The sequence below is a fragment of the Zootoca vivipara genome, chromosome 4, assembly GCF_965207765.1.
Source record: "Zootoca vivipara chromosome 4, rZooViv2.hap1.1, whole genome shotgun sequence".
Classification (NCBI taxonomy): Eukaryota; Metazoa; Chordata; class Lepidosauria; order Squamata; family Lacertidae; genus Zootoca; species Zootoca vivipara.
The window spans coordinates 72,485,558-72,499,320 of NC_142587.1; the positions used below are offsets into that span (position 1 = coordinate 72,485,558).

A 13,763-nucleotide genomic window follows, 5' to 3' on the forward strand; every position below is an offset into this window, starting at 1 on the left:
AGTTAGGTGGGTGTTACTGATTTTTAAATAACAGCAAAAAGCACAACAACAAATAACACAACAACCCAAAAGGAATACAGGGTAATGACAAGAGAAATAAAAAAAAAATCAGTTAAGTGTTTTACAGCAAATATAAACTCATAGGGGCTGCCCTGCTTTTCCTTGCACTTGCCATCCTCATATGGCCCTTTGCCAACCACCCTTCCCTCACACCTGATCAACCCCTTTCCCTTTACATTTTACTCATCCCCTCCCCTATTGCCCACAACTTCCCCAAGCCCCACTTGCTTTTAAAGGAGGGGAAAGTGGCATGCTGCAAAATGTATTTGGAGGGCTCCACCAGGCCCCCAAACCTGGAGTTAACGACCCCAGGAGTAAAGGGTTAACTAAAAACTTTTACCATGTGATTGATCAGATTGTTTTCCTTGGGTCTCCACACTTCCGTACCTATCTATTGCAAAAGAGCAGATGTGGAGCAAGTAGAGACCTTTGTCCCCTTAAATACATCTATATGAGACCAGTGAGTCTGCTTGGCTTTCAGAGGTGACATCAGCCGCTGCCAGTAAGAAGGTAAGTGAAAAATGATCTCTCTCTGTGTGTGTATATATATATAATGCAGATCAGTTAGGGGAGATATTGAGCATGATACATTTCAAGAAATTTGAATGTGCATTGCACCATTTTGTACTGTTTTTCATTCAACAATGTGTCTTGGGTGGGCTATGGGGGATATTCTCCAGTACAGGGGACGTTTTCGAACATCTCGGCTGCCAAATGTTTTGGAAGCCGAACGCTGAAACCCCGGAAGTGAATGCTTCTGTTTTCGAACACACCTTGAAAGTTGAATGGCTTCCGAGGCTCATTTCTCAGTTTTCACCATAGACTTTGCCAACACCCCTTTGATGCTCAGTTTTCGAATGTTTCGGAAGTCGATTGGTCTTCCAGAACAGATTACGTTCGAAAACCGAGGTTCCACTGTATTTGTTACAATTCTGGTGCTAGTACAGTACATATAATAAGTACTGTACAGTACATACTTGTTGGCCACTGATTTGCGATGCATTTTGTTAGGCAGGTGATTTTATTACTGATTTCAGGCTGTTTGTCACCATGTTGTTATTTTTTCTTTTAAAAGAAAAAATAATGATGGTATAGAAAAAATGGGGGGGGGACCCAGGTGGCGCTGTGGGCTAAACCACTGAGCCTAGGGCTTGCTGATCAGAAGGTCGGCGGTTCGAATCCCTGTGACGGGGTAAGCTCCCGTTGCTTGGTCCCAGCTCCTGCCAACCTAACAGTTTGAAAGCACGTCAAAATGCAAGTAGATAAATAGGAACTGCTATAGCGGGAAGGTAAACGTCGTTTCCATGTGCTGCTCTGGTTTGCCAGAAGCGGCTTTGTCATGCTGGCCACATGACCTGGAAGCTATACGCCGGCTCCCTTGGCCAATAATGCGAGATGAGCGCGCAACCCCAGAGTCGGTCACGACTGGACCTAATGGTCAGGGGTCCCTTTACCTTTACCTATAGAAAAATAATAACAAAAATAATAACAAGAACTTGCGCAAATGGATCCTGTGAACAGGTGCAGCAGAAGGGAAAAAGCAAATAGAAATTTGTAGCTGATTTCAGCAGTGCTATGTGTATTTGATTATTAGTCTCTATTCAAATGTGGCGGTGGTGTTGCATTTTCCTTACCAAATACTGACAGAATGCTTTCTTTGCAGCACTCTGTAGAACTGTAGCACCAGAGTCTTCTGATACTGTGACCTAGATCATGCTTCAATATAAAGCTTGGGCTGTCACTCTGATCCTTCTCCTTGCAAATACCCTTACTGGTAAGATCTAAAGTGCTTCGATCTGGCTTCAGATATGCTTTGCTTGTTGAATATGTGTGCACCCCAGCGCTCAATTAAGGTTGAGTCCTAGTACTGTATTAAGTGTGAAATGTGCAGGCTACTGCTATCACCATACCTGGTTATACTGTTGAACTAAACAGGAGCCATAAAGTCATTGGAAAAAGGGGTGATAATCTAGAGCAGGCATCCCCAAACTGCGGCCCTCCAGATGTTTTGGCCTACAACTCCCATGATCCCTAGCTAACAGGACCAGTGGCCGGGGAAGATGGGAATTGTAGTCCAAAACATCTGGAAGGCCGAAGTTTGGGGGTGCCTGATCTAGAGTTCTTAGTGTATTCTACAGCTCAAAGTCAAATAATTGCAGCTCCAAATACTCAACTGTCCTTAGACACTGGAGAGAGTATTTATTATTAAATCTGTCAAATGATTAATTACTTTAAAAATGTAGTTATTTATCTGATAGGCTGATTAATTTAGGTACTGAAAGGGCCATGTTGCATTTCTTTTCATCAGATTTTGTGCATTTGATGAATGCTGTATCTTGCCATCCTATACAAGATGAAACCCTAGTCCCAGGGTTTTGCTTATGTGGAGGTTTTCTCACAGACTGACAGACACACCCGATCGATTGGGGCAACTGGTTTGAATACAATCTTTAACTCACGGTGAAAATGTTAGTGAATTGTGCCAGCTAATAAATTAAAGCTCATGGCTTTAATTTCTCCCACCCACCCCACCCCACCCTTTGCTCAGAAACAAATTCTGCATAATAGCAGATTCAGAAATGTTGTAGTGCAAGGGATCTATCAGTCCCCCTGCCTATGCTATTTACGGATCTTGATAATGCTGTATAAACATGTCTGTGTGTACACACACACACACACACACACCATAGCTGCCAAGTTTTCACTTTTCTCTCGAGGAAGCCTATTCAGCATAAGGGAAAATCCCTGTAAAAAAGGGATAACTTGGCAGCTATGACACACACACACACACACACACACACACGATATCTGCCTTGCTTCTGAAGTTCTTAGAAATACTTGTATCCAGCTGGACACTAAATTACAGAAGAGAATTTAAATTCATTTTCCCCTCCCCTCCCCTCTCCAGAAGTTGACGCTAAAGCCATCTCAAAGAGGCATGTCCGTTATGATTTGATGATCATACCTGACGCAATTGCATTTTATGTGTTCAATGCTGTGAACAAAGTGTCTCCTAAAACTGCTGAGTTCTTGTATGGTGCTTTCCAGAATCCAATCATCCTTGAGACGAGGTATGTACGGTGTTGATGACACATTTCTGTCATTGGGGGCGGTGGTTCAATTGTGGAGGTTTGAGCTGCAGGAACGAGAGTATAGACAGGGCAGTCTCAAGCAGGTCGCCCGCCCTGGCGCTGAGGGGCGGGGATCGCTCCGGCGCCCCTGCCCTTGCAGGGTGCAGCATGGCTTCTGTGCGGCTTTGCCGTGCAGCGCCCACCCTACCGGCCTGGCACCCCGCGCCACCGGGACTCTACCTAGAGCCGGCCCTGAGTATAGAAATAAACCAGCTTTACAGTGAAAATATGTACTTGGGATATATTTCTTCCTCACTAAAGTGTGGACAATGTGTTTGTACTGGACTGGTTTACAAAAAAAAAAATGCTATGTGTGCGAACTTTTCTCTTTCAGCATTGCACTGCTTTTGGCTAAGGGTATTGGCAAACTCCAGTGGGCAGTATAATCGGTAGCATATTGGCAGAGATGGGATTCACCCACAGCGTGTTTTGCCCATCCTGGGAGGCAGGTACAACCTAGAACAGGCATCCCCAAACTTCGGCCCTCCAGATGTTTTGGACTACAATTCCCATCATCCCTGACCACTGGTCCTGTTAGCTAGGGATCATGGGAGTTGTAGGCCAAAACATCTGGAGGGCCACAGTTTGGGGATTTCTGACCTAGAACCTGCAAAGCACTTGAAAGTAGTGATGGGGAACAAATTCAATTCAGTTTAAATTTAAGGCCAAACCTACCAAATCCACACTTTTGAGAACAGTGCAGTATGCAAACTGAAATGCTGCTAACCTTCAGATTTACTATTTTGCAAAGCACTTCTCCAACCAACCAATGCCTACAAAAATGCATATCTCAGGGGAAAGTGTGCATAAGAATGAAGATATTAGTGAAAATAACATACAAAAAATGATCTGAAGAAGTGTGCATGCACACGAAAGCTCATACCAATAGCAAACTTAGTTGGTCTCTAAGGTGCTACTGGAAGGATTATTATTATTATTATTATTATTATTATTATTATTATTATTATACAAAATAATGTGTTATATTAGGGGAAATTGCTTCTAAAAATGTGTGCATTAGTCAAAACTGCATATAAAAATGTATGTGTCGGGATAAATTTTCACTAAATTGCTGGTGAATTTTCATTAGTTGTTTTTAAAAAAATTGCTGCAGAAATGTGGAGAACTGAATTTAAGATTGGAAAAATGAGAAGTTGAGGCAACTGCAGTTAGCAGGTCCTTCCATTCATACAAGAATGGGTTTCATATGAATGCCTGCTACCTACTCCCACCCCCACCCCGTCTTAAGGGTGTTAACCAGATGCAGACAAGGATGGCTCGAACAAGAGCCTCCTCCATTGCATTTTTTTGTCATCCAGCCTGGTGAAGAGTTATAGTGAACATAAAAGCTTGTTGTGGCATTCTGGTTGGCTTAAAAAAGGATAAGAGCTGTAGAATTTCCTGGGAGTTCTGAAGAACATGGATGGGCCTCTATAAACTGTCTGAGGGAGCAATATATTTTGGGAGGGTTCAGGTTGTGAAGCTTCCACCCATGTCCAGCTTATATATGTGTGAACCCATAAGCCCTGCGTCGCAAAAATGCCACAAGCCTCCAGTGTCTTCCTCCCAAAGGAAACAGATTTAGGGTACATGGTGAACCCCTGGAATTCTCAACACTCAGAAAAGTGGGGAAAGCATAAAAATACTGTGTAGCATAAAAATACTGTATATGAAATGTCGTCTAGCATCTCATCATTACAGGTTTCTATTTCCTTGCAGGAACTTCTTGATAAAGACAACAACAGAAATCAATCAAGCATTTCAACAACTGGTAGAAAATATACATGGTTTATGGACAAAGGAAGAAGCAGAACCAGCACAGCACTAGGACCTAAACGAATTTGTGGAGTGGCCTCTTCCTTGTATTCATCAGTGGATCATATTGTGCAGAGGGTTATTTTGGTATAGTTTATTATTATTATTATTATTATTATTATTATTATTTCATGTTATGATGTGTATATAAAACAGATAACAATTATAACAACCGACAAAAATGTAAAGATGAAAAACAAAACTATAAAATAGGCACGTGGAATGAGTAATTGGACATGAGTTAAAATAAAGTCCAAGTAAAGACTATCAAATTTACCAGATCATTAAGTATAGTTTCAGATTTGCCAGGCTTGTGATGACGGTTATCTTGAAAATGATGGTTCCACTGTATATGTCATAAAGGAATGCCAAATCATATAAAAAGTGCCTGGAGGTTCTAGCCTCATCGAAATCTCAAATTATGCTTGGTTTTCTCCTTTATTCTAGGGTGAACAGTGCCAAGCGTCCAGTGTAAGATTTTGGGCTGTTTTCCACTGAATTGCAATTATTGTTTGTGCTGCCAAGATCATATATGACCAGTTCCTTTGACGATATATTTACATTGGTATCATCGAAAAATATTCAGTCACATGACTTCCAGTGCCTTGCGAAGCATCAGAAGTCACGTCCAAGGCTTTGTGGGGCCTTGGAGGTGGAGTCTGAGGTCTCGCAGGGCCTTGGACATGACTTCCGGGGTTCCCAGGCACTGCTGCGGAGCTCACAAGGTGATGTCATGGCTCAATGTGAGGCCAGGATGTCACATTATATCGTAGACCACTGGGCACCCATTATCTGGGGCCTAAGTCGGCACCCCTGGATCCAGCAGAAGTCAAGCATGGCTCTCTCTCTCCCTTCCCAGCCTGCTTCCAACTTCTAACTTTTAGCTCACATAACCCAGCTCTCAATCCTGGCCTTTGTCTTTCTAAATACCAGCAAGTTGGGGAAGAGGGTCCCACCCATTTGTCGTCTCGCACAAAGCCATTTCCTTTGTTACATTAATGATCCATACTTCAGGAATTACCTCATTAGGAAGTTAGCCTGGCTTTTCCAGGAATTGAAATTGGATCCAGGAATTTGAAAGGGGCTCAAGCATATAGACTGTTATGTTGTGAGTGTGATTTCAGCTCTTCGTGAAGTCAGCTCAGAAGTGATTCAGCATACTAGCAAGGAACTGCTAGGAGTCAAGTATAACAAGAACAGTCTTCTTTATTGCAGTAGGAATCTTTGACTGACTGGAGGGAAAGGGTGAGCTCCTTTTATACTCTCAGGAGCAGGGGTTGGGGAAAGGATACATTTAGATTTTGGCGGGAACCTATCAGAGTGAGGATCCAAATTGTGCTAACAAGTTAACCAATAGCAACTGTCCCCGCACCCATTTGAATCGCCCAGGAGCGGGAAAGGTAGTTACAGGACTAGCAGAGAAACTCATGAACACAGATTAAACCAATACATAACACCCCTTCCCTCCTAGTGCGCGAAGCACTCAAAGTCCCTCAAGTAATTAGGTGGCCAGCGGTTCCGCTGGGGCCTCCTAGGAACAGGAGTGGCTGGAGTCTGCTGCACCGGAACTTGGGGTGACGGTGGTGTTGCAGGCAGGATGGGCGGTGGAGACACATCCCTGGCTGGGGGCAGCATCTCTGAGGAAGCGGGGATGCTGCTACCTTCTGGTGGAGGCATTTCCAAATCGCTGGAACTGGCCTGGGTAGGAGGCTGCAGGGATTCGGTGTCAGGCAGTGTTTCCTCTAGGTCGGCCGAGTTCCCATCACTTTGGGTACTGTTGGGGGCACGCCGACGCAGCTGGTCTATATGGCGTCGCATCACTCGACCGTCGTCCAGCGTAACGAAATACGAGACTGGACCACTGGCACGGGTGACAACACCTGGCACCCATGCCGGACCTCTGGCGTAGTTTCGTACCCAGACTAGCTCTTCTGGGGTGAGGTAGCGTGTGGTGTCCCTTTCGGGCTCTGGCTGAGCTCGAGCAGGACGGGACGGGTTTTTGTCCGGGTGTACAAAGTCCATGATGGTGACCAACCGACGGCCCATCAATAGTTCAGCGGGTGACTTGCCCGTGACAGTGCAGGGCGTGGCATGCTGCAAAAATAGCATCCGGGCAATTCGGGCTGCCCAGTCCCCCTCCAGCAGGCGAGCGATAGCCTCTTTTGCCGTCCGTACCATCCGCTCTGCCTGTCCATTAGACGATGGGTGGAACGGGGCCGACGTTGCCCCCCTAATGAAGTTGTCTGCCAGGAATGCCTTAAACTCCTGAGATACAAAGGCCATTCCATTATCCGACACGATAGTCTCAGGCAGACCGTGGGTTGCGAACAGCTGCCTCAACACCCGAATGACCGCAGCGGAGGTCATGCTGGGAACTACTGCCACTTCCAACCACTTTGAGTAGGCATCCACTACTACCAGGAATACTTTCCCTTGGTGGGGTCCCGCAAAGTCAATGTGCAGACGGCTCCAGGGAGTCCGTGCCTGCTCCCACCAGTGGACTGGTGCCCTTGGTACATCAGGTCTCACCTCCTGACATGAGGTGCATGTTTGTACCCATTTCTCAATGTCCTGGTCCATTCCAGGCCACCACACATAGCACCTAGCCAAGGATTTCATTCGGACCATACCTGGGTGCCCCATGTGGAGCGTGCCCAGCACCCTGTTCCTGAGGGGTTCTGGAATAATCACTCTGTCCCCCCACAGCAGACACCCCCGGTGCAGGGAGAGCTCATGCTGCCTGGTTTTGAATGCCCTGAAACACTCTGGCTGGGGACCCTCTGGCCATCCCCTCCCCACCCAAGCAAGGACACGGGCAAGGACGGGGTCTCTCATTGTTCGGGTGGCAATTTCGGGGGCCTTGACCGGGGGGCCCGGCAGCGCCTCTAGCATCATGACACACTCAGCAGGTGCAGGGTCCCTGTCGGAAATATGGGGCAAGGGCAAACGGCTTAGGGCATCCGCATGGCATAGATGTGTACCCTTTACATGACACAACTCATACTGATACCCATTTAAAAATATGGACCAACGTAGCATGCGAGGAGAGAGCATCTGAGGAGTCTGTTTGTGAGGGACGAACAACCCTAGCAGGGGCTTGTGATCAGTCTGAATGGTAAAAGGCCGACCATAGACATAATCATGGAATTTTTTAACACCTGCCACAATGGCCAGAGCCTCCTTGTCTATTTGAGCATAGTTGCGCTCTGTATCGGACAGAGTCCGTGAGTAAAACGAAATTGGCCTCTCACTCCCGTCAGGGTCCCTGTGACTAAGGACGGCCCCCAGACCATACTGTGATGCGTCACATGCCAACACCAGTGGCTTGGACTCGTCAAAATGGGTGAGAACACTCCGGTTCGAAAGCATACCCCTAAGCGCATCAAAAGCCCTCTGATGGACCTGGGTCCAACACCAACTACTTTTTTTTTCTAACAATCTGTGGAGGGGCTCCGCAATGGTCGCCTTATGAGGGAGAAAGGTGTGGTAAAAGTTGAGAAGGCCTAAGAAGGCCTGAAGTTCTGTTTTGTTCCCTGGCCGAGGGGCCTCCGCAATGGCCCTTGTTTTGGCTGCTGTGGGGTGGATGCCAGCTGCATCAATCTCGTACTAAAAAATCGACTTTGGGCACCCCAAAAACACACTTCTCCTTTTTAAGCTTAAGCCCCGCACCCTGCAATCTGATTAAAACAGCACGGACACGCTCAAGCAGGTCCTGAGCATTTTTCCCAGCGATAAGAACATCATCAAAATAGGGCAAGACCCCCGGAAGCCCTCGTAAGAGGCGCTCCATAAGCCCCTGAAAGATTCCCGGTGCCACACTGACCCCAAACTGGAGCCTTTTTACGCTAAATGCACCCTTGTGGGTGACAATGGTCTGAGCCTCAGCAGAGTGCTCTGACACTGGCAGTTGTTGGTATGCCTGAGCCAAGTCAAGCTTTGCAAATACCGTGCCCCCAGATAATGTGGCCAACAACTGAGAAACTACTGGAATAGGGTATGAATTGCCCCGTAACGCTTTGTTAATTGTACACTTGTAATCTGCGCATATGCGCACTTCCCCATTTGCCTTCAAGGGCGTGACAATCGGGGTCTCCCATCTGGCGGATTCAACAGGTTCTAATACCCCTTGGGCTACAAGTTTATCTAATTCAGCATCAATTTTTGGCTTAAGGGCGAAAGGAACTCGCCTGGGCTTAAGCCGGATGGGAGCAATACTTGGATCAAGGGCAAAATCAATAGGGGCCCCCTTGTAACACCCCAGGGATCCATCAAAAAGCATTGCAAACTCCTGGTACAAGACATCAAATTTTTCATTAGTCACTGTAACAGAATTAAGCCCCGAAATCCCCAGTCCCAATGCTGGAAACCAGTCCGTGCCCAACAGACTGGGACGGTTACCCTTAGCAATCACAAGCTTCAGTACGGCTGTCCTGGCTCTGAACTGTACCTTGACGGAGCACATTCCCAAAATTGAAATGCGGCCTGCTGTGTATGACTGCAGTGTGACTGGAAAAGTCTCCAATGAGGGAAACTTACCCCCCGGAAAGAAGGAGCGGGCAGTTCGGTCGGAGACCATGGAAAATCCTGACCCAGAGTCAACTTCCATGTCGCAGGGATGCCCTTCAATCTGGACCCGGATGGTTGTCTTCTCCTGTGCGGGGAAGGGTACGGTCTTCCCATTTATTACGGTGAGGTAGTTGCAGTCATCAACGAGGTGAGTGCTGGATGCAGATCTGCGGTGCGAAGATCTCGGGGACACTGCAGAATCAGAGGTGGCAGAACGACAGACCCTTGCAAGGTGGCCCAACCGGCCACATGCCCGGCACGTGACGTCACGGAAACGACCATTTTTCCTGTCGTGGTTTCCCCCACAGCCGGCACAAGCGGGGCGATGGTTATTGGATGCAGTGGTACTCTGGCGGACCAACTCAACCCCTTGCACGGGGCTCTGGTCTGGACTGGCTACAGGGTCTCCTGTGAAATGGGTGGTGTTCAACGGTGCTTTCGCTGGCTTGATTACGTCAGCGGACTCTTCCTTCTCTGTGGCTTCCGTGGCAATGGCTTCCTGCAGAGCGGAGGCAAGGGTGACCTCTTCTTTCGCGATGATGCGGCGGCGGGCCTTGCTGCTACTGAGGCCACAGACAAAACGGTCTCTCAGGCTTTCCTCGAGGTTGGAGAACCCACAATGCTGTGCAAGCTTCCGGAGCTCAGCTAGAAACGTTGCCGCAGGCTCCCCTGCTTGCTGCTGCCGTTTGTAGAAATCGACCCGCCTGGACATCTTGGTTGCAGTCGGAGCCAAATGACTAGTCATTTTGGCTATGATGTCTCTCAAAGAGGCATCCTGTAGTTTAACTGGTGCCAGCAGTGCCTTTGCTAGCTCGAAGGTCTCTGGGCCACAACAACTGAGGAATGTGGCCCTCTTCTTGGCGGCGTCTGTAATACCCCTTGCTGTTGCATAGAACTCGAACCGCTCTGCATAATCTTCCCATTTGTGTGGAGAGCTGAGCTGGAAGGGTTCCAACACTCTGCCGGCCTCCATTCCGCGGCTGGTCAGGCTGACTGATGCTGGTCAGTGAGGGCTTGAGCGTGAACAGCAGTTTTCGTTACTCAACCCTCGAACTCGGAACCTGGGCCAAGGGAATGTCTCCTTGCAGCCTCAGAATTCCGATCCCATCCTCGTCGCCAGTTGTTATGTTGTGAGTGTGATTTCAGCTCTTCGTGAAGTCAGCTCAGAAGTGATTCAGCATACTAGCAAGGAACTGCTAGGAGTCAAGTATAACAAGAACAGTCTTCTTTATTGCAGTAGGAATCTTTGACTGACTGGAGGGAAAGGGTGAGCTCCTTTTATACTCTCAGGAGCAGGGGTTGGGGAAAGGATACATTTAGATTTTGGCGGGAACCTATCAGAGTGAGGATCCAAATTGTGCTAACAAGTTAACCAATAGCAACTGTCCCCGCACCCATTTGAATCGCCCAGGAGCGGGAAAGGTAGTTACAGGACTAGCAGAGAAACTCATGAACACAGATTAAACCAATACATAACATAGACCATGTCTCCTAAACTCAGAACAGTACAATTTAGAAACAAATCCTTTTCTCTCTATACCCATTGTGCTTAATAAATTGTGCTAAGGGTCTCAGAGCTTGTGTTTTTAGAAATTCTTTTATAATAAAACTATGAATTGATGAAAATAAATCCAGTTTGTGTTCAGATTTGACGAAGTTAACTTTATTTGGTTACTAGCTAGAGGTTGATTATTGGTATAGAAATCTTATAATGTGTATAAACTTTCAGATTTGCAGTATTCAAATTCCTTATCTCTCCTTTGCTGGGAAAATATGGGTGATATGTTATTGGAATTAATGGAAAAACAATAGGTGCAAATTTAGGTTGCCAGGTTTTCCATATCTGAATAGTACAGTTAGGAAATGGATTTGATATAGAGTTCATTAGATCTGGTTTAAGATTTTCCTAGCAAGAGATGCTTATATAGTTTGATTCCCCAGTGTTTATTCGGTTCCTCTTTGATTATATATAATAACCATCTCAGTTGAAATACAGAGTAGTAGAAATATAAATTAGGTATACCCCATCCTTCGAACTGAGCTCTGCTAAATAAAAAGTATTGACTCAGTCTAGGTTTTTTCTTTTGCAAAATAAAATTTATTATTTTAAGTTGGTATGTTTTCTCATGCTGCCACCAGAGGGAGGGAGTAGCCATTCTTCAGCAATGACAAGTTATGAAGCCTCCCCACAAGTCTACGATCATTTCGTGAATCATTGCAAGTAGCACAGCATATGTGTAACTCCGAACTGTTTGGAAGAAGAGCGTGCTTTTAAAAATGAAGTAAATAAATTGAATGCCTCCACATAATAAAATGTTATATATGACTCACAATTATTGGGAGCCACTAGATTCGGCAGAGAATTTAGCAGTTTCCATCATTTCCTGCAACAGCTTTCTTTGTGAAATGTGCTGCATGGCTGTAGAAAAACCAAATTAATAACGGATACAATGTCACTTACATCTGTATACAGGGACCTATATTTTGGTCCTGTGGGGCAAACCCTCTTCTGGATACAGCCCACAAATCAGTTAGAAATGTGATTGAAAATCTGCCTTGGGGAACTCTTCAGTGAAACGTTTCTTTAAGATTTCCTTAAACTCTTAAATGAGTTGCCTCGGGTGTGCTTTTTTGGTACTTGAAGGATTAATGCACAGTATTTTTGTTTAAAATCTGTGATGGATTCACCTTATAATCCATTCGCATGAGTCACAGCATATTTATTCAGCAGTAAAGGAAAAGGACAGTTTTGGGTAACTCCTTCTGATTTATTGTCATCAGTACAGCTGCTGTATGAAACAAGTGAATTTTACATTCAGCAGGTTAAGACAATTCAGTATTGGAAAGTTTGGGATATATTATTTTGCAAGAATGGTGCAAATGCTGGTCTGCGTCGGTCTTTGTGTGAGGAAACTGCATGTGGAATGAGAGATTCACTGTTCTGATCCTTTTCAGATCCCAGGAAATTCTCACCATTATGAATGTGAACGGAACTATCCTGATCCATTTGCTTCATCAAGTACATCTTCATTACACCACGGGTTCAAGTTTTGCTCGCTTCATGGAATGATCTTCCTTCCTTTCTGTGTGTTGATATGTATTGCTTTGATATGGGACTTCTGGGGAAGTACAGTGGTGCCTCGCAAGACGAATTTAATTTGTTCCGCAAGTCAATTCGTTTTGCAAAAAATTTGTCTTGCAAATCACGGTTTCCCATAGGAATGCATTGATATTTCTTTTTCTGCCCATAGGAATGCATTAATTAAATTTCAATGCATTCCTATGGGAAACCGTGATTCGCAAGACGAATTTTTCACAAAACGAATTCGTCTTGCGAGTCACCATCAGATTGCAAGACGCATTCGTCTTGCAAAAAATTCGTCTTGCAGGGCATTCGTCTTGCGAGGCACCACTGTACAGGAATGGCGGCATACATCAGGAAAGGAGGTCTATGACAGTTAGCAAGTCCCCTCCCCTATTCAATTTTAACTCTCCTGAAAATTAAGCTGAAATATGCCCCACCCTTTACCACCTGTAAATGGGGTTGTGAAATAGGAGACAGGGAAGGTTTGGCTCAGTCCTAGTATTAGACTGGGCTGTCTTCAAGACATCAAAAGAGTTTGAGGAATGTAGAGACACTCAGCAAATCTGACAGATCACTGCCAGAAACAATTTTCTAGAACGGTGGTAGTGTCCACTGGGCCAGTTTCTTCAATGACAGGTGAATCTAGACCAGCAGGTGCATTCCTAATCTCACATTTGCCTGTGGAATGTTAGAGTAATACAGCCATCTTTGAATCTTGAAAGTTTTGAAGCAGCACAGATGACCGTAGCAATATTATTTTTAAATACTGCTTTTCAATGTACTGTTCACATGTAGTTCACTTGTCGTGATGAAAAGGAAAATATAGCACAAGAGGCTTCTCGCTATAAAAAAAAAAATCCTTGAAAACAGTTAAGGATAAAACCCAACATTTTTTCTCAGTTTTTTTTTTCCTTTGGGAAAGGGGTGTTTTTCCAGTGTTTATTATCATGTGGCATCACTAAGCTGCATCATGTACAGTAAGCCTTAGGAACTGGATCACTGCATACCTGACCCATTACATTGCCTTGCCTTACCTCTTAAGAAAAGGTCATTCTCTAGTATTATTTGCAGTGTGGCAGTCAAAACACTCCACAAACATGAATTGT

The 13,763-nt window shown here is 45.4% G+C and overlaps 1 protein-coding gene across 3 annotated transcripts; it reads left to right on the forward strand.

Moving 5' to 3' along the window:
- The first annotated feature begins 152 nt into the window (after nucleotides 1-152).
- Nucleotides 153-13,542, forward strand: LOC118085513 (apovitellenin-1-like). Of its 3 annotated transcripts, none has more exons than XR_009557497.2 (5): nucleotides 450-570; nucleotides 1,724-1,834; nucleotides 2,969-3,131; nucleotides 4,911-5,093; nucleotides 12,528-13,542. XR_009557497.2 is itself a non-coding variant. In XM_088668789.1 (4 exons), exons 2-4 carry the CDS (start codon nucleotides 1,774-1,776, stop codon nucleotides 5,017-5,019), a joined length of 333 nt encoding a protein of 110 aa, XP_088524915.1. In that variant the 5' UTR covers nucleotides 153-570; nucleotides 1,724-1,773; the 3' UTR covers nucleotides 5,020-5,425. The 3 variants fall into 3 exon arrangements, 1 of the variants encoding a protein (XP_088524915.1); XR_015949792.1 differs by lacking the exon at nucleotides 12,528-13,542 and adding an exon at nucleotides 9,508-9,600; XM_088668789.1 differs by lacking the exon at nucleotides 12,528-13,542 and having other exon boundaries at nucleotides 153-570; nucleotides 4,911-5,425.
- The last annotated feature ends 221 nt before the right edge of the window (nucleotides 13,543-13,763 follow it).

What these genes read in the sequence shown, in the direction of transcription:
- LOC118085513 (XM_088668789.1), top strand. Translation starts at nt 1,774, where the DNA reads ATGCTTCAATATAAAGCTTGGGCTGTCACTCTGATCCTTCTCCTTGCA. An exon ending in CCTTGCAAATACCCTTACTG is followed by an intron (nt 1,835 to 2,968) that starts GTAAGATCTAAA and finishes TCCCCTCTCCAG; the next exon opens with AAGTTGACGCTAAAGCCATC. An exon ending in CCAATCATCCTTGAGACGAG is followed by an intron (nt 3,132 to 4,910) that starts GTATGTACGGTG and finishes ATTTCCTTGCAG; the next exon opens with GAACTTCTTGATAAAGACAA.